Here is a 19,891-nt window from a genome sequence, read left to right on the forward strand (position 1 = left end):
TCCAGCAGTCGGGAGTTTGCTTGTTCGGGACTTGATCGGATGGGTCAGTTTCTGTTCGGAATTGCAGACACTCTGACGCCTGTAATTTATTCCCAGGGCAACGGAGTCAGGGGAATGAGCTGTGTTTGCCCTCCTTCTGTCGCCCTCGAAACACGAATGGAAGCCCAGCTTTCCTTGATTAGCAGGCTTCCTTCCAACCACGGAGCAGCAACCCAGGGGAGGGAGGGGGAAGGGGGTGTTCTGAAGCCATGGGCATAAAGGAAAGGCAAAAGGCAGCGTGGGAGGCTGGGAGGCCACCCGCACCGTTTCCCCAGGACAAGGGGCGTGTGGGCAAGCCAGCCGCCCCTTGTCCTGGGGAAAGGCAAAAGGCAGCGCGGGAGGCTGGGAGGCCACCCGCACCATTCATCTTTCCCCAGGACAAGGGGAGCGTGGGCAAGCCAGCTGCCCCTTGTCCTGGGGAAAGGCAAAAGGCAGCGCAGGAGGCTGGGAGGCCGCCTGCGCCGTTTGCCTTTCCCCAGGACAAGGGGTGCGCGGGCAAGCCGCCCGCCCTTTGTTTTGCGGGGCAGGTGAATGGCGCGGGCAGCCTCCGAGCCACTCGCGCTGCCACCAGCTCCGCAGTGCACCGGGACAGCCGGCTTGCTGTGTGGACGGGGGCGACTCAGGAGCGCGTGCGCGCGTGCAAGAGCCTGACTACAGTTGCCCTGGGTGCTGGCCTCCCCGATTCCGGACCGGAAATGAGACTTGATCAGTTAGAATCGGTGACCCGCGTTCGGCGGCAGCCCAGATCCACGAACGGCTTAATCGGAATTTTTGGGGGGATTGTGCCCATGTCTACTTATAAGCTCAGGGTAGCATTTACATGATTACACTTCCAGTCTATGCCAACTAAGATGCTTCTCGGACGATAAAAAAAAAACAACTATTGATCAGCACATATGTATCCGTGGAACCTCAATTGAGGACTTACCATACTATATTTTAAACTGTCCCTTATCCGAGGAACCAAGGGGAAAATTTCTCACCAATAATTTTATATGGTCTCCATCTTCTGATTGATTTTGATAAACTAAATTTCATACTCTCAGATACAGATCCTTTTATTTCCAATAGGATGGCATTTTTGCCCTGTCTTCCAGGAAAATTAGAGTAAGGAAAGTAAACAACTGATACAGATTGCTGCCTTTCAGTCTGTTAGAAACCATTTGATTTTAAAGTTGTTTATATTTTAGGTAAAATGCATTTTACTGTAATTGTATTTGTATGCATGTTTATTATGAAAGGTTTTGGATTGTGAAGGCCTATGGCTACATACAATAAGTTCTCTTCTCTCTTTAGGACTGGCTATGAGTGTAAATGATGTTGTTGTATGGTCAAGGTATTTATTTTTGGGAGTTTCGTGGGCTGCCAGAAAATAAGGCAAAGTACTTTTGAACTGATGTAATCATTGTTCCAAAGGCCTCCTTATATCTCATTGTCACTCATGCTATTGCATCATCTCTTCCTCCCCTTTCTACAGCAAGTATCTTAGATGTGTAGGCAGGTTTTTTGTTTCATTTATGTTTCATCTTTGGTCTGTATCCAGTACTCCATTTTGAATTTTACATACTTGACCTAGCTATAAGGAAAATTACCTATACTTCATTTTGTGATTTGGCCCATTTCTATTTCAATTTTTTTAAAATTAGGATTTAATTGGCTGTATCTCTTTTTTTGTAGATTTATGGGTAAAGGAAGCACATCTCCTATTATGTATCAGTGCCCTGACTTCTTTTCATGCTGCTCTGGGGTAGAATTCTAAGGAATGTATTCCATATTATTTTAATTTCATCTCAGCCTGAGTAATTGTTTGATATTGGTTTTCCACTCACCATCCTGATATTAACCATTATACATTTTTGTTTCTTCCTGTTTCTTTCCCCCCGTCTATTTCAGGTTCAGTATGTGCTAGATCATGTATGTTTTTAAAATGCATTTGAGATTTATGTAAAACTGAGGAAGGCCTTTGGGCCAAAACACATCTGGTTTTATTGGTTATGTACATATGACTATTAGCTGTACTTTTATATCTGTATATTAATGATTTTATTTTATGTATATACAAGGTTTAGGACCTTCCCCTCAGTGCAGTCACCCAATCCCAGTTTGTGATGGACAGAGGCCTGCTATACTGTGAGTCCCTTCGACCAGGTGACCAGAGTGGCTGGAAGCCACATCATCAGTTGGTGGTACCGGTCCAACATCACCTCCAATTCATGAGCCTCGCCTATGATCACCCCAGCAGCCATTAGGGAGTAAAAAGAACCAAAGACTGGCTGAGACAGCAGTTTTATTGGGAGGGGATGGGCAAGGACGTTGCCAGGTTTGTCCAGTCCTGCGAGGTATGCCAGACTGTGGGGAAGGCCCTGGATAAGGGTAAAGCCCCACTTCAGCCTCTACCTGTGATTAGCATCCCTTTCAAGGGAGTGGCTGTTGATGTGGTGGGACCCTTGCCGAATAAAACCCTGAGGGGGAAAAATATATATTGACTATTGTAGACTTTGCAACTCGCTGGCCAGCTGTGGCTCTTAGCTGTATCGATGCCAATGCTATTTGCCAAGCCTTGGCAGATATATTTGCAAGGGTGGGTTGGCCCCTAGAGGTTCTCCCAGATGCTGGGACCAATTTTTTTTGGGGGGGGGTGATGGAGAAGCTGTGGCACAGCCACGGGGTTCAGCACTTAGTGACTCTCCTCTATCATCACCAATCAAATGGGTTGGTGGAAAGGTTCAATGGGACCCTCTGGGAGATGATTAAGAAGTTTGTAACTGCCCATTCCAACAACTGGGACTTGGCTTTGCCTCAGCTCCTTTTTGCTTAGCGGGCAGTTCCGCACCCCAGCTTGGGATTCTCCCCGTTTGAACTGGTCTATGGAAGGGAAGTCCGTGGACCTTTGGAATTGGTGAAACACCACTGGGAGGGTTTCCTACCTTCCCCAGAGACTAATGTTTTAAACTTTGTGGACGAGCTTCAGAACTACCTAAATGAAGCTTTAACACTAGCTCATAATCAGCTGCAAGAAGCCCAATGTAAACCGAAAACCTGGTATGATAAAAAGGCCAGGGAGTGGGTTTACCAAGCTGGTGACTCAGTTATGGTGCTGAAGCCTATAAAGAGCAATAAAATGGATGTTTCCTGGGAGGGGCCTTGCCAGATCAAGGACTGCATGAGGGAAGTGAAATATAGGTTACCAGCCTCCAGGTAGTGGCTGGAGATCTCCCGGAATTACAACTGATCTCCAGGTCACAGAGATCAGTTTACTTGGAGAAAATAGCTACTTTTGGGGGTAAACTCTATGGAATTATGCCATGCCAAGGTCCTTTCCCTCCCCAAACCCCACTTTCTCCAGGTTTCTCCAAGTTTCACCCCCTAGATCTCCAGGAATTTCCCAACTTGGAGCTGGCAACCCTAGTGAAATATGTAGTCCAGTCACCAGACACAGACCTTCCTCCCTGGGTTTATCATGCTAACTCCTTGAAGCCCTATCATTCTCGGGAAGTATTGCTTGCCAAATTAACCAATCCACAACTCCTGTGTTGGAGCCTGGCCATGCAGGACTTTGACTTCAGGGTGGAGCACATTGCAGGATCTGGGAACAAGGTTGCAGATGCTTTGTCCAGGAGGGCCTGCAAGGATGAGTAATCTGATGTGGTTCAATTGTTATCACCTGTTGATGTAAAATATTAATTTTGATTGAAAGATTGGCAGAGCACAGGCCAGATCCCTGGTGGGGTGTGTGTGTGTGTCATGAACTGGCTGTGCCAGGAAAGCCTAGCAAGGCCTCAGATGCCTGTTAGCAGTGGGAGTAGGCCTGCCTACAATTCCCAGGAACCCCTGGGCCGTTTTGGTGCCCTTTGGGGCCAATCAGAACACAGGGGGCTGGTGGTATATAAGTCTGGGAGGGGACAAGCCTGTGTTCTTTCCCAGGGAGCAGGCCAGAGGAGGTTTCTGCAAGGGAGAGAGGCCCTAATCCAGGTAGGGTGAGAAGACGGGCCTGGCAGACAGAGGGATAGTGAGTTCAGTCACGCTAGGGCCTTTTGTTTATTTTGCTTTCACCCATCTTTTGTTGCTAATGCACCTTGTTTGTTTGTTTGATATTAACTGACCTCCTTGTAAATAAATCCTTTTGTTTGTTGTTACTCTGCTGGGTCCGCAGACCTGTTTATTGGCCAAGCTATGGAGGTCAGAAGGGTTGGGAGGGTAATCTGGGCTTTCCCAAGGGACCCTAAATCCCAGAGTGGTGGTAGCATAAGGTGGCTCTGCCCACCTGAGGTATGACAACACATGAAGGCAAATGATGTGGGGATAGAGTGGCAGAAAAGACTATATCTCGGCAATTTGATGATTATATACTCTCCTATGTTAAATACTCCCAGCAAACAGAAAATTAGCACAGTAAGAAAAGTGACAGGGGTAGAAGCTTCCTCCCTGCTGGGCTGGTTTTCTTTTTCCAGGCAGTTTTTTATGCAAAGGAACATGGAATCCACTACCTGCAATCAGCTGTGCTTTCTCTCAACTTCACATCTTTCTGCATATGCAATCTAGCCACTAGTATATGCCTCAAGGGAATTCTATCTTATGAGTCTGTACATAGAAGACTTTCTTCTATATCTTACTGCAGTAATGGCATTGAAACCCATCAGAGGCCTATGGGAGTTGTGAATGAAACACCAGACTACCAGTGCTGGATAATGTTTGAACTCCTGCCAGTAAAGTTCATGTTCAGTTTGTTGTTTGTGCCAAGAGACTGATTATTCATCAGTCGCTTGCATAGTTTGAGCATGTTCATCAGGTTACTTTTTATGTAGTTAAGCAGTAAAGTACAGTGCAATTGGTAGTGTTTCATGTCCATGCATTCTTGCAGCCTATGTCCAGTTACTGAAATAAAAAACAAGCAAATCAACCATCCAGTTAATGAGTATAAATAAACACACTTTTAAAAACATATTCTTAAATGTTTGGGTATTTATTTAAATCTGTTATCTACTTTATTTCACACATGAATATTTGCAATTTTATGAGAGAAAAACTCTCTCTCATTTAATTTTCTGTACCTGCCTTCTATGACTCTGAGGTAGAGTTGTTTTCATCGGCTGAACTGATGCAAAACCCCCTGTGAGGTATGGAAAAAAACCTCCACCATTACAGCAACTGTACAGCAACTCAGTTATTTGGCGGCAGTTTGAGATAGATAGCAGATAGGCAAACAGTTTGGTTGACTGGCTCATGAGTGATTGTAGCCATTGCATGTGATATATTTGCCTATCAAACATGGTTGTCACAAAGTTCCAGGTATCCCCTACTTAGCCCCTCTACTCTTCCTTCTTACATGAACTGGGACTTCCACATAAGTCACACAGATTCATATTTTTTTAAAAAATGGAGAATAAATCACTTGCATGGAGCCCTCTTACAATACAGAAGCCTGACTGATATTGATTAGTGAGATGAAGGTGTTTCTGCCATGATGTTCTGTCATGAATGATATTCACTCGCTTCTAGTGAATATATCAAAATAGAACCAGGTACAAGGTAATGGATAAAATACTTCCAAATCAAGGGCTGGGCTTACAACTGAGTTCTAAACAAAGACATAATTCTCTGAATGGGAACCTGTTTTAAAGAATTAGCACAGTTGGCCCATTGAGACTGAAGAGCAATGCTTGGTCAAGGCAGGGAACCACCATTGTCAACGTTAGATGACACTTAGATGGGGTAAATAAAAGTGAAAAGAAAATACCTAATACCATTATGTAAGGATGAAAAACGAGGCCAAATCTGGTTTCTTGAAGATTGTCAGCTGAAAATGGAAATGTGAAAAGGGTTGAAACTGCCATCTTCTCAAAGATCCTTGTTGGAATGAAGGTATGCCAACGATAGTCTGAAATATGACAGCTGATGCTCACAAATTGGATGACATTACTGAAATGTACTCACTGTGCATATAGGTTAGATCATCATAATTTCAGTTGGTAAAATATGCTTCTGTCATCTGTTCACTCTTGTGTAAACTGAGTAATTTACCACATATCTAGATCTAGCTTCTAGTGAATATACCAAAATTGAAGTGAAGTTGCTATTTGGACAGGCAAACTAGATGACATGCAGTTACGTGGTCAGTATTTGGAGCAAATAGATTTGCTAAAGTATTCTGTATTTTGTCAGACTAAATTGCTGATTCTTCTTGAGTTTTGAAAAGTCGATTGCACTGTAACACATAAGAATCCCCATAAATACTGTAAAGTAATATTACTTCAGCCAATATATTTCAGTGACTCCTCTCAATTCTCCTTTCTCTCCCATTGCAATTTTCTTCCTCCATTCCCACGACTTGTGACCCATGATGTTGACAGCAGCCTATCACCTGCCAAATACCTGGTTGGTTCACTGGCTGCTACTTGATGGGTCACATCAAGCCTACAGCCTTTTCAGTTCACCTGCCTTTTCCCTTAGCCTAGATGATTCACTGGAGAGTGAAGGCAATGCATACTCCTTTAATCCATAGTTTTAGCTGTAATAGTAGATGCACTTGACCTTCCTATGTGCTCAATGAACCTAAGGGCTTTTTCGTACATGAGGCTTAGGTTGGATTCTTATGCAAAGATGATGATGCTCTTTTAATGCTCCCCAGGAAGTCAAAGAATGAAGGCCTATTTCATGAATGCAGGGGGATGAGGTTACAGAGACTTGAATGGACAGTACCTGACTGTAGGTGGAGAATCACACTTTTAAATGTTCATCCACATTTCTTCCCCCCGCCCCCACCTCCAAATAGAAAAACAGCATGACAGACAATGAGAATAGAATCTTTTCTTCCTGCTGTGCTGCTACATTATTTTGCACAGAATTTTTTGTGTGACAAAACACTGAAAGCTGGAATTCACCACCTACGATCTGAAGTCATGCAGATGGTTCCAGTATTCAGGACTTTGCCACCATCTCACCACCACACTGCTTCATTTGTCAACTCATCCTAAGACATGAGTTGTATAGCCTGTGACACATATAAGAACCACCATTACTCTACACTGATTCTGATGCCTTGCACTGAGATGGTTAACATTTTCACTGTAGATTTCTTTTAGCTTATTTAACTTTTGTTTATTTAAGATGATTCATGAAAAGGAAAAAGAGTGTTATGAATCCCAGGCTGATTTTGTAGAGTTGGCAAACAACAAATCTCCTCCCCCCCCTCACATTAATTGAAAAAATGATCTGGAAACCATTGAAATATAATGAGCAATCAAGGCTGGATCTAGAGGGGGGGCAGGGGGGTAGTCTGTCCCCGGTGCCACCAGGGAGGGGGCACCAGAAGCAGCTCCCAGAGCGTGCAGGCGGCAGCATGGGCAGCCGCGCTGCCTTTTGCTTGCCCCGCGGGACGGGGCAGCTGGCTTGCAGCGCACCCCCTGTCCTGCAGGGCAGGCAAAGGGCAGCACGGCCGCCCATACCACTCGCTTGCCCCGCAGGAGAGGGGGCAGCCAGCCGCCCCCTGTCCCGCGGGGCAGGCGCATGGCGTGGGCAGCCTCGCAGCCCCCCCCCCGCACTGCCTTTTGCTTGCTCTGCAGGACAGAGGGCATGTGGCAAGCCGGTCGCCCCCTGTTCCACGGGGCAGGCAAAAGACAGCGTGGGGGGCTGCAAAGTCGACTGCGCCATTCGCTTCTGAAGCGAATGGCGTGGGCAGCTTCTCAGCCCCCCGCGCTGCCTCCGGGGCACTGCGTGATGATGTCATCAAAATGACGTCATCACACCGCGTCAGGAGCGCGCGCACGCTGTGTGCGTGCGCGAGGGCCAGCAAGCGTTGCCCTGGGCACCGGCAGCGCTAGATCCAGCCCTGTGAGCAATACATAAGTTTCCTGGCCAAGTACAACTAAGCTTCAAAGCTTTAATTTCCCAGGGCCTTGATTTCTTCCCTTTCTTGACTAGGGAGCAATACTTCATGTGCTCAACAAACCAAGTGTATTATTGTTGTTATCCCACAAAAGCTTCCTTCCACCCATTGGTCATAGACAGGAAACAGCTTTAAAATGTCTTCAATAATGTGACATAGCTGATAAATAATTTGTGCATCCTGTGAAATCATTTTACAGCTTTGAAACGTTAATACTCAACTCACATTTTGAATCCTCCATGATTATTTCTGAAATGTTAACTTTGCTATCAAAAGTCCATTTGGGCTTGTTGGTCTGGCATGAATGGTTCCTAAAGGCTTTCTGCAGATTACACCATCCACAAGGAGGCCAACTGAAATAACTGCTCCATGATAGCTTTTACATACTTAACATGTAAATTGTATCACACTTTACCAGACTGATTTTCTGCATTATGTGGAGAATTTACACACTGCACAATAGATTTTCCTGGCAGTGAATGGTGATGATAGCACAGAGATTCACCAGGCAACATCTAACATCTGCATAGCCATCATGCTACATGTTTTGGCTGAACGGTGAGTAAACTGCCACTCACAAATTATTTCAGTCTATTTCTAAATGGTGGAGTCATGGATAGATGAGTGAGGTGATGTATCCACCCTTCTTACAGATGAGTAAGACAATATGATGGTTGTTGTGGGTTTTCCGGGCTGTATTGCCATGGTGTTGGCATTGTAGTTCCTGACGTTTCGCCAGCAGCTGTGGCTGGCATCTTCAGAGGTGTAGCACCAAAAGACAGAGATCTCTCAGTGACACTGAGAGATCTCTGTCTTTTGGTGCTACACCTCTGAAGATGCCAGCCACAGCTGCTGGCGAAACGTCAGGAACTACAATGCCAAGACCACAGCAATACAGCCCGGAAAACCCACAACAACCATCGTTCTCCGGCCGTGAAAGCCTTCGACAATACATCAAGACAATATGAGTTCAGCATACAAACCCTAAAACTCGTAGTGAACATGATAGTGACTGCAGCACTGAGAAAACGCCTGTCTTGTGCATATTCGGGACTTAAAGATATACATCAAAAATGATTTTTTTCCCTTTGGTTGCATTTTGTTTGCACTTACCAACCTCCACAACACTAGAACAGTTGGGGTCTGTGAAGCCATCAGGACACTCACAAGAATAGAATTCATCATCCAACCCTGACAGACAGATGCCTCCATTTTCACAAGGGTTGGAGTCGCACACATCTCCTGTGAATTAAACAAAGGGTCTCTCTCAGTCTTTGGAATATCGTTCTAGAAACTATGGCGCACAACATTGTAAATATAGGTGCCTTGCCAATTCAAGGCTAGCTTGCTTTGTTTCCCCAAAGAAAAAAATATGTAACATTAAAATGTATGGTGTTCTGTTGATGTGTTTTCATTAATGAAAAAAGCCATCTCCAAAAGATGAATTCCCTTCAATGAAAGAGAGAACTTAAAGATGGATTCTTAGCAAGAACGTCACAATTAACAAGGACAGACTGATAATTACCCTCTCTGTGATGCTAACCCACATCCAGTCAATACCAATCTTGAAATTTAGAACCATATTAATTTGGGATACAATAAATCTACACCTCTGGAAGAAGAAACAAATACAGTTTATTGTTAAACAGAAAGTCATGGTAGTCTCTAACATTTACCCTGGCAAACACTATTAAAGGGAGAGGGAAAACAGGGTTGCACTTACCTGTAACTGTTGTTCATCTAGGTCTTTGTGCAGGCACACACTGGGAACTGCGCTTGCACAGGCCAGCTGCTTGGAACAGGATTTCTTATCTTCTAGGCTATTAAGGGGGGGGCGACCTTCCCCGTGGACTACGCCAAGCCATTTTTTTCCCACCAAAACCGGTCACGTGGTAAGAGAGATTGCCCCCCTCTTCCCTAGTTTGCCTGTGCCACTGTCACTCGCTTGCAATTACTTCAGAGAGCTCACAGTGGGACAGGAGGGAGGGAAATGTGTGCCTGCACAAAGACCTAGATGAACAACAGTTACTGGTAAGTTCAAACCTGTTTTCATCTACAGTCTTAGTGCAGTTCCACATTGGGAGAATAACAAGCTACTCACCAGGTGGTGGGGTGATGCTCTCACATGAAAAGAGACTGCAAGACTACTTGCCCCCCTGCTGACTCTCTTCTGGAGTTGAGAAAGATCTCTTCCATCGACCAGGTAGCTGCTCGACAGATGTCTGCAAGAGGAACTCCCTTCAGGAAAGCAGCTGATGTGGCTTGTGCTGTCGTCGAGCGGGCTCAAAGTGCAAAGGGGCACATAACTCTGGTTGTCTTATAACATAATCTAATGGCCAACACCACCCACCTTAATATTGTTTGAGATGCTGCTGCCTTGCCTTTATTTGGGCCCGAATGGCAGATGAAAAAGGTAGAGTCCTTTTGAAAGGAATGGGTCCTGTCTTTATAAAATTAAATGGCCCTTCTTACATCTAATGTGTGTAGAGTACATTCTTGGGGAGCTGTAGGGTTCAGGAAGAATACTAGGAGGGATAAACTCTGTGACACATGGAACTTGGAGAACACTTTAGGCAAAAACTGCAAACTGGTGTGCATCACTACTTTGTCTGGATAAATCTGTAAGGAAGGTTCTCTACCAAGTGCTCTAATTTCACTAATCTTTCTTGCTGAAGTGACAGCAGAAGGACCACTTTTGACAACAAGAGGGGTAATGGGTAAGTCGCTATTGGTTTGAATGGTTTCTGAATTAGTTTAGCTAACACTAGAGACAAAGACCACTGTGGTACCAATTGGGTCCTTGGTAGGTTGTATAGACCTTTTAGGAACAACTTGGTCAAATGAGAGAAGATTGTATTTCTATACATACACTTATGGAAAGCTGAAATCGCAGCCAAATGACCCTTTATGGATGAGGAGGACAATCCTGCTGTTTGCAGAGATATTAAATATTTGAAAATCTGAGACAATGAACTGTCATCCAGTCAAATTCTCTTAATTTCTGCCCATGCCACAAACCTATTCCATTTAGCTGCATAAGATTTTCTTTGGAGAGTGTGCAGCATTGAGCAAAATGTTAGCTACTTCACCCGAGAATTGAAGTCCTACTGTCCTAGGAACCATGCCGTCAGGTGTAACCTGTTCAGGTCATGGTGCTGTGTGCAGCCATATGTAAGTAAGTCTGGTGCTAGTGGCAGGTGGACATAACATCCCTTAACTAGATGTTTGATTGTGTGGAACCAGGGCTATCTCAGCCAGAAGGGGGCTATGAGTATGCAATCGGTCCGGTCTGCTTGTACTTTGCAGACTACCTTGTGGATCAATGGAATGGAAATAAAAGCATAAAATAGTTCTCCTGTCCAGTGAATTTGAAATGCATCTCCCAGGGAACCTTTGTCCTCCTCTCCCCAGGAACAAAACCTGGGTGCCTTAGCATTGAATCTTGTGGCAAACAGACCCACCTTTGGGAAACCCCACTGTAGGAAAATTTGGCTAGCATATTTGTCCTTTAAATCCCATTTATGGTGTGACTTTCTCATCCTGCTGAGACAGTCTGCTTTGGTATTGAGAAACCCTGCAATATACAATGCTGACGGTGTAATGCCATGGGCAACAGCCCAATCCCATAGGCGAACAGCTTCTTTGCAGAGTTTCCTTGACGCTGTTCCGCCTTGCTTGTTTATATAAAACACTGTTGCTGTGTTGTCCAACAGGATTTGGACCCTTTTTTTAAAAAAGTATATCTGTGAGTGAGTTAAGTGTGTAATAAACTGCTCTCTAACAAATTAATGTGATTCTCTTTTTCACTACTTGTCCACACCCCATTAACTAACACCTCCTCACAGTGCTCCCCATCCCTCTGGGGAGGCATCTATGGTGAGGGTAACCTGAAGGCTATCCCATAAGTTACTGTGGTCTGACCACCAAACCTTTCTAGGTATTGAAAAGTTAACTTGGGGGGACCAGACCCCTGGTAGGAAGCATTTGATGAACCAAAGTTGTAAAGTTATCATTCTCAAGTGTGCAAATGGGACTACTGCTGTAGTTGATGTCATCATTCTCAACAGGACCTGGATGGACTGAGCCATTTGAAATCTATTTGACTGGAAGCGTTGTGCTAGCCTAACAATCCTGTCCCACCTGTTCATGGGTAGGTGTGCTTTATTCATCTCAGAGTCTAGAATTGCTTCAGTCAATTTTGTGGTTTGACTAGGTACCTTTCTGCATGTAATTTAAGCCCGTTACTTCGAGTCCTATCCTCTGCTGTCAAGTGGAACAGCTCTTTGCCCTCCTCCAAATGACAGCCTTTCAAATATTTAAAGAGAGCAATCATGTCCTCCCTCAATCTCCTTTTCTCCAAACTAAACATTCCCAAGGCCCTCAGCCTTTTCTTGTAAGGCTCAGTCTCCAGACCCCTTATCATTCTCATTGCTCTCTTCTGCACCCTCTCAATTTTGTCCACATCCTTTTTGTAGTGAGGCCTCCAGAACTGCACACAGTACTCCAGGTGCAGCCTGACCAAGGGAGTTAGAGAGGGACTATGACCTCCTGCCATTCGATGCAATGGCCCTTTTGATACAACCCAAGACTGAGTTTGCCTTTTTTGCCACCGCATCACACTGACTGCTCATATTTACAGTCCACTCTTACTCCAAGATCTCTTGCATACACTACTACCAAGAAGTGTATCCACCATCCTGTATTTGTGCTTCACATTTTTGTGGCCCAGATATAATACTGTGCACTTTTGTTGAATTGCATCCTGTTCACAACCACCCACTTCTCCAGAGTATTCAGGACTTGTTGAATTTTAACTCTTATCTTCTTGGGTGTTTGCCACTTCACCTAATTTGGTGTCATCAGCAAATTTAATGAGTAGCCTGTTTACTCCTTCATCCAGAACATTGATAAAAATATTGAAAAGTACTGGGCCCAAAACTGAGCCCTGTGGCACCCCACTGGATACCTCCCTCCAATCTGATGAAACACCATTGACCACCACTCTTTGGGTGCAGTCCTCTAACCCCTATCCACTGAACTATCCTATAGTCCACTCCGCAGTTTTCCAGTTTACCCATTAGAATGTCATGGGGAACCTTATCAAAAGCTTTACTGAAATCCAGGTAAATCACGTCGACAGAGTTCCCATGATCCAGTAAGCTCATCACTTGATCAAAGAAGGAAACCAGGTTGGTCTGACAAGATCTGTTGGGGACAAAACCATGTTGACTTTCCCAGATCACTAAGTGGCCCTTCAGATGCTTACAGATCAATCCCTTTAAAATCTTCTCTAATATCTTCCCAGCAACAGAAGTCAGACTGACCAGCTTGTAGTTGCCCGGGTCATCCTTCCTCCCTTTCTTAAAGATTGGGATAACATTTGCTCTTCTCCAATCTTGTGGCACATCCCCAGTCCTCCAGGAGGCCTTGAAGATGATGGATAGAAGCTGGGCAAGTTCTCTAGAAAGTTCTTTGAGCACTCTTGGGTGCACACCATCCAGCCCAGGAGATTTGTATTCATCCAGTGCAGCCAGGTGCCTCTCCACAACCTCTCTGTCAATGTCACCTAGCCCCCCCGCCCCCCCAGGTGTCCTGTCATATCTACTACCATCTCTAGATGGGCTCAAGTTCTTCAGGGAGAAAACAGAGGCAAAAAGTCATTAAGCCTGTCTGCTTTTTCTCTGTCCTTCATCAGAGGACAGGTCTCTGTCCTCCATCAGAGATATACTGGTGTACAATCTGGTGACACTCATACTAGTCTGAATCTGGTGTCAATGTGACTATTTCTGCAAAGGGTCCAGAAATGGATGGTGTGGGTATGTTCTATTCTTGGGTGAGGGGGGGGGGCAAATGACATCAGGAAACCCTGCACACATCTCCATGGATTGGTTGCTGTGGACTTTTGTGCAGGTGCTGTGTTGTCAGATTTCTGGAGCTAGGTCCTCTGGAATTTATTTTATCTGCTGAGAGAGCATAAGACACAATGGTCTCCCTCCTCCTCATCCAAAACTGGACCAGCCCTGTAACAGAAGGACTGAGCTTGGCCATCACAACCTCTATGCAAGGCAGTGGAGTCCAGCCCACCTGAAGCAAAGCAGGAGAGCTGGCGTCTACCCGAGCCCCACTTGACATGAATATGGGTAGGTAGCACATGACCCATGTGAGGCAGAGGGGATGGTACCAGTCTGCCTGAGCCCATCTGAGGAGAGGCTGGAGAGGTGGCCCCCAGTCTTCCTGAGCCTCATGTGAGGTGAGGTGGGGAGGCATGAGGAGAGGCAGGGGGAGGTGCCAGCCTATGGAAGGTGAGGTGGGAGAGGTGGTACCTGGGCCACCCAAGCTTTGCTCACTGGAGCCATGTGTGAGGCAAGGCAAGGGAGGCAGCACTAGGTCTGCCCAAGCCCCAAGTGAGGCAAGGGAGGTGACTCCTGGCTTGGCCATTCTGAGCCGACGTTTAGGCAAGTGAGGCAACTCTCAGCCTGGCTCAGTCCTTTACAAAACCAGCGCGGTGGTGCCAACTCCACGTGTGGTGAGGAAAGCAGCGTCTGGCCAATTAGTTAGGCAGGCTAGGTTTTCTTTCCTTTAGGAAATCAGGTCAGAGTCAGGCAAACAGCCTCTATCCTTCCCTTATTTGAGCCCCTTTCCAGGTTTTTTCACTCCCTCTTTACCCCTGCTCTCTGACTTTTTCTGAGGATAAAATGGAGAAGAGAATGATGTAAGCTGCTTTGGGTCCCCATCATGGAGAAAAGCAGGATATAAACAAACAAACAAACAAACAAACAAACAAACAAACAAACAAACAAACAAACAAACAAACAAACAAAGTTGCCGAAGATGATGGGCAGATAAAAGTTTGTAGGCGGGAAAGAGAGAGGGAAGCAGGAAAAAGGGGGAGAGGCTATGGGGACTTTAAGGGAAGGTACAGAGGAAAGCATGAGGGAGGGAGAAATGAGTTGCCTCTGCAGGTCCTTTTGGGATCACCACTTCTATTCTACTATTCCTAATAGTTACCTTTGACAATGCAGAGAAGCAATCTTATATGATTCATAACATTTAAGTAAGTGTTGGATATCAAGAACAACAACCTGTCATTTAGACTGTTGAGGTATTAAAAATAAAAAGTAAAGTTTTTGTCCCGATTGCTTTGGCAGAGTCTCAATAAAAGCATTTTTAGTTCCAGCATTTCAAATGGGGCAGCTGTCATGTAAAGCACTGTATTAGCATGAACATGTCTATTCAAATAGCATCAAACTGACTTCACTGGAGTTTGATTAAGCAGTTGGGATGTCAGATGCCACTCTGAATTTAAATTGCATGCTGAATTGCACATTTCTTGTGTTTTGCCCCATTTTACTTTTAAAGTCTGATTCCATAGTATCAAACTACATGAGAATAGTTTGTGCATTTTGCCAACTGAATGCCTTTTCTTTATGGTTCTATGCTATTAACTGTAATTTCAAAGAGTTAGTTCTTTTACATGCAGGTAAATGTTCCTGACTTGGCTAAATTGTGAGTAATCCATGGTTAGAACTATAGAGTTTCCTCTGGATCAGAGAGCACAAGAAATTTATAGTGGCTTTGAAATATCCCTTCAGTTTATAGATACTAATATATCCTTGATTCATATACTAATAGAGGAAAATGAAAGCAAAATTATTCCTAGAGAAGGCAGCAAAACCACTGATCCAGCCCAAGGTTCCCAAAGCAGCAATGGACTTCTTCAGCCCCAAAGGCTCTTTCCGTTCCAGTTAAACTCACAGCTTTCTGCTTCCATCTGTTCATTTTCTAACTGCCAGTTCCCTCCATTTCTCAACTTTATTGCAAGAGCACAGGTCTCAGACCCCAACCCTGAAGGTAAATTCAACATTCAGTGGAAATAAACACTCTAATTATTGACTCCCAATGAGGCAACATGAGCCAATTATCTATAACTATTATGAAGTAATCTTCTTACAATACAAAGCACCCGGCATTTGAACTTTTTAGAAGAAAGACCATTGTACAGGTTAACAAGAAAACAGATTAAGAACGTGCAAGTTGATTCATAGGTGGCATTTCTTTTTCTCCAGAATGAACAATCACAACCCCCTATATAGTTTGCTCCCTCAGTGGATTCTCAGCTCAGGTAAATGAAGCAGGAGGGAGGGCTGAAGCCTGTCTGTCCCCACGCAAAACAAATATGGCCTTACAGCACTTAGGGACATTAAGTCCTTGGCATTACATGTGACACAAGTCTACCTGCAGTGATAATTTGCAAGCAATCAACAAAGGGTGGACACCCATTCCTTATCACCACCTTTACAAACAGTAACTACTCATGTATATACTAGGGTTGCCAGTCCCCCACTGTGGGTGGGGAATCCCCTACTCATACCCTCCACCCCCCGCCCCTATTTACCTAGTTGGTGGGGAAGGGGAGAATGCGCCTCCCTGACATGCTCCCCAGTAGTGCAGCATGCTCCTGGATGCTGAGTGGCCTGATTTGGGCCCAATTCATGCAGGGTGAGAGTGCGCACAAGGAGGGGGGACAGAATGGTGAGTACCAGGTCTCCAACATCCTGTCGGGAGGGTAGGGGGACCTGTCAACCCTAGTAAATGCATATACTAGTCTAATAGGATACATTTAATGCCATGTTTCCAATCAATCTATGGACATCATGGATAGGGATATTCCTGTTTCTCCCTCCTCCTGCAGCCCACAAAGTCATCTCAAATTTTGTTCCAGGATTGGGGGCTTAAATGCTATTTAGTGTACTGGCAGTTTTAACGCATGCACTGAAAAGAGTGATCTGTGAAAGATCTTTTGTTTGAGAACAGGAGCAAGTTCAGAATAAACAAAAATTTCTCAAAGAGACAGTGATGCACAGAGAGATACACAGAGATACACACATATACAGAGATACACAAAGCTTCACAGCTGTGGGCCCACAACTCTATCAGCCCAGGAAGCTGACAAGTGGTAAGCACACATTAAATACCTTTACAGACAAAAGAACTATGATGATGATGATATTTGATTAATATACTGCCTTTCAGGACAACTTAATACCCACTCAGAGTGGTTTAGAAAGTATGTTATTATTATCCCCACAACAGTAATCACCCTGTGAGGTGGGTGGGGCTGAGAGAGCTCCTAGAAGCTGTGACTGACCCAAGGTCTCCCAGCTGGCTTCAAGCGGAGGAGTGGGGAATCAAACCCAGTTCTCCCAATTAGAGTCCCGTGCTCTTATCCGCTACACCCAACTGGCTGATGTAAGGGCTAGAGATGGGCACGAACCACATTACGAACTTCAAAAACCCATGAAATTGGCGATCGCGCGATCACGATCCAGCGGTTCGTTATTGTCCATGGCCAACGAACCAGTGTTCAGGAGACACCTGGTTCGGTGCGTTCAGCTGCGGTTCAGGAAGCCAGACAGTCAGGCGCCAGCAATCAATTCCCCTGGCAACGGAGCCGGAGGAATGCCTTAACTCTGTCTGCACTCCTTCTGTCGCCCTGGAAACCCAAATGGAAGCCCAGCATACCTTGATTGGCAGGTCTTCCTTCCAACCACGGAGCTGCAAAGCGGTTACAAGTTGGGAAAAGACACCCGGGGAGGGAGGGGGAAGGAGGTGTTCTGTAGCCACGGGCACTCCAATCTCATCCCTGCAAACCCTGATAGGCAGCTCTGATGGCCAAACACAGACCTCCTGCGCTGCTCAATGGGACCTGTGCTTATAAATAGCCGTGGTCTCCCAGGCTGGGTTTCACTTTCAGTGAGCAGTGGAGTGGGACAGAGCTCTTGCTTGCCACTTGCTAGCCTTTGGGGAGAGAGACAGAGAGTATAATTGAGCTTGGATTTTTGTGGGAGTTTCCTGGGTGCCTTGGATTGGAGAGGGTATAACTCCAAGATCCCTTTTGCAATATTGTCCAAACTTGGGTGATGGCTGTAGGAGAGCCTGTAAAAGACTACCCGGGAATATGGGCTCTCTAAGTGCCATGGGGGCCATTCCGCGCCCCACGAACTGCGAACCATGAACTGGTTCGGCAATGGAAAATGTTTGTTGCGGTTCGCAACCTCGGGATCGACGTCAGCACCGAACCGTGAACCACTGGTTCATTGAATTTTTTTGGTTCGTGCCCATGTCTAGTAAGGGCAGTGATAAATCACATGGTTGCTTTATCTCTTGAATACAGACCAAAATGCAAATCTGCTTTTCCTGGTTTTATCTAACCTCACTGTCTGTTTGATTAGAAATGCTACATCACTGTTTTGGGATGGAAAATGAAATTTGCAATCTCTGGTGTCATATGGGACAAGCGTTTTACAGGACAAAGAACATGTTGCAAAGACAGAGAAATGCATTATAATAAACTGGCCACATCATCATATACTTAATAATTGGAGTATTACAGTTGCCAGCTCCAGACTGTGAAATTCCTTAAGATTTTGAGGGTGGAGCCTGGGGAGGGGAGGGTTTAGGACGGGAGGGACCTCAGCAGGGTATAATGCCATAGAGTTCACCCTCCACAGGAGCCATTTTCTCCAGAGGAACTGATCTCTGTCTGAGGATCTGTTGTAATTCTGGGAAATCTCCAGCCACCACCACCTGGAGGTTGGCAACCCTATGCAGTATACATGTTTCTAGTGTGATTTTTTTAAAAATAAAGAACCATTCATTAATATGGCCAAATATGTGTTTGGCACAAAATGCCAAACACTTGGCACTGCAGCCTCCATTCATTCAATTAAAGCTTGCTCCTAGCTTATATGGAGAGTATGGTAACAGATTTAAACAGAAATCTGTGTCATCCAATCGTTCTGATCCAGAGACTGCCATGAGCCATATTGCCTAGGAGGCCAGAGCCCCGTTGTAGAACACATACATCATGTGCATAAGTCACAGGTCCAATCCCTACCACAGCCATTCACTACATAAAGCATCTCATGGAGCAAATGCTGAGACAGGCCTTTCATGGCCCGAGACCCTGAAGTTCTCCTGCCAATTAGAGTAGATACTGAGCAAGATGGCTAAATGTTCTGATATAAAGCTTTTACAAATGTCCGGCATTGGCCTTGACAGGTGTGACAGTGCAACTGATGTACTGAGTGAAAAGCAGAAGCTGCCAGGAGTTGAGTGTATGGTGGCCTCTCAGATAACAGAGGGGTCCCAAGTACTGCAAATGGAGTCTTCTCATAACATCTATTATAGTTGCCAAGTTTAGTCAACTAAGATAATGTTAAACTGTTAACACCGATTTCAGTATAAGAACTTACCAAAATGTATGGTAGGTTCCCTTCACGTAATTCTGCATAAATAGTACACATGTAGTCTTATAATAACAATGTGTATATTTTTCTTCTGAACTGTTCTTTTTATTCAACTGATAAAACTCTTATGATTAATATCTTATGATTTCTTGATTTGGTTGGCAGCTATAGTCCTTTAACTTGATTAGGACCGTATCCAGAATGCTACCACAAATACACCACATTTCCAAGCACAGATCACTGTTGCTGGACCTAGATTTGAATTTTATTTTTTGTCTCTTTAAAAAGAAAAAAAATGTATCAAATATCTCTTTAAGGAGTGCCAAGGGAAGCATGTTCATTTAGGTTAATGAGCACTAACTACTATGTGAGAAATTTTATACATTATTAATCATGTCTGCTTGGTTCTGCAGAGGAATATTATGAGCTCTGTGGGTGGATGGGGAACAGATCATAGCAATCCTAGCACCAACCTTCCGTATGAATATTTACAAAGCCACGTGTGCTGTTTTAATTTTAGAGCCATCATTTCAGCACTATGATAGCCTGTATTGAATCCCTCTCTCTTCCAAATGAATAGGAAGGAGGAGAGTTAACTCTGCCAGGTGTTAGGAAAGTAGGTTGTTCGGAAAATTGGCATCCATGCACCTGCTTCATATTTGTTGTGAATCCTGCCAATGAAGCATCTGAGGGAGTTGCATATTGGATCAAGCAGAGA

At 44.8% G+C, this 19,891-nt stretch overlaps 1 protein-coding gene across 1 annotated transcript in view; it reads right to left on the bottom strand.

Moving 5' to 3' along the window:
* Window positions 1–19,891, bottom strand: part of EDIL3 (EGF like repeats and discoidin domains 3) — a 480,770-nt gene that overhangs the window by 370,257 nt on the left and 90,622 nt on the right. The window contains exon 2 of the mRNA XM_054987524.1: window positions 9,038–9,166. Coding sequence (XP_054843499.1) covers window positions 9,038–9,166 — 129 coding nt within the window. The remainder of the gene's footprint in view (window positions 1–9,037; window positions 9,167–19,891) is intronic.

The sequence above is a fragment of the Eublepharis macularius genome, chromosome 8, assembly GCF_028583425.1.
Source record: "Eublepharis macularius isolate TG4126 chromosome 8, MPM_Emac_v1.0, whole genome shotgun sequence".
In the NCBI taxonomy this organism is placed as follows: domain Eukaryota; kingdom Metazoa; phylum Chordata; class Lepidosauria; order Squamata; family Eublepharidae; genus Eublepharis; species Eublepharis macularius.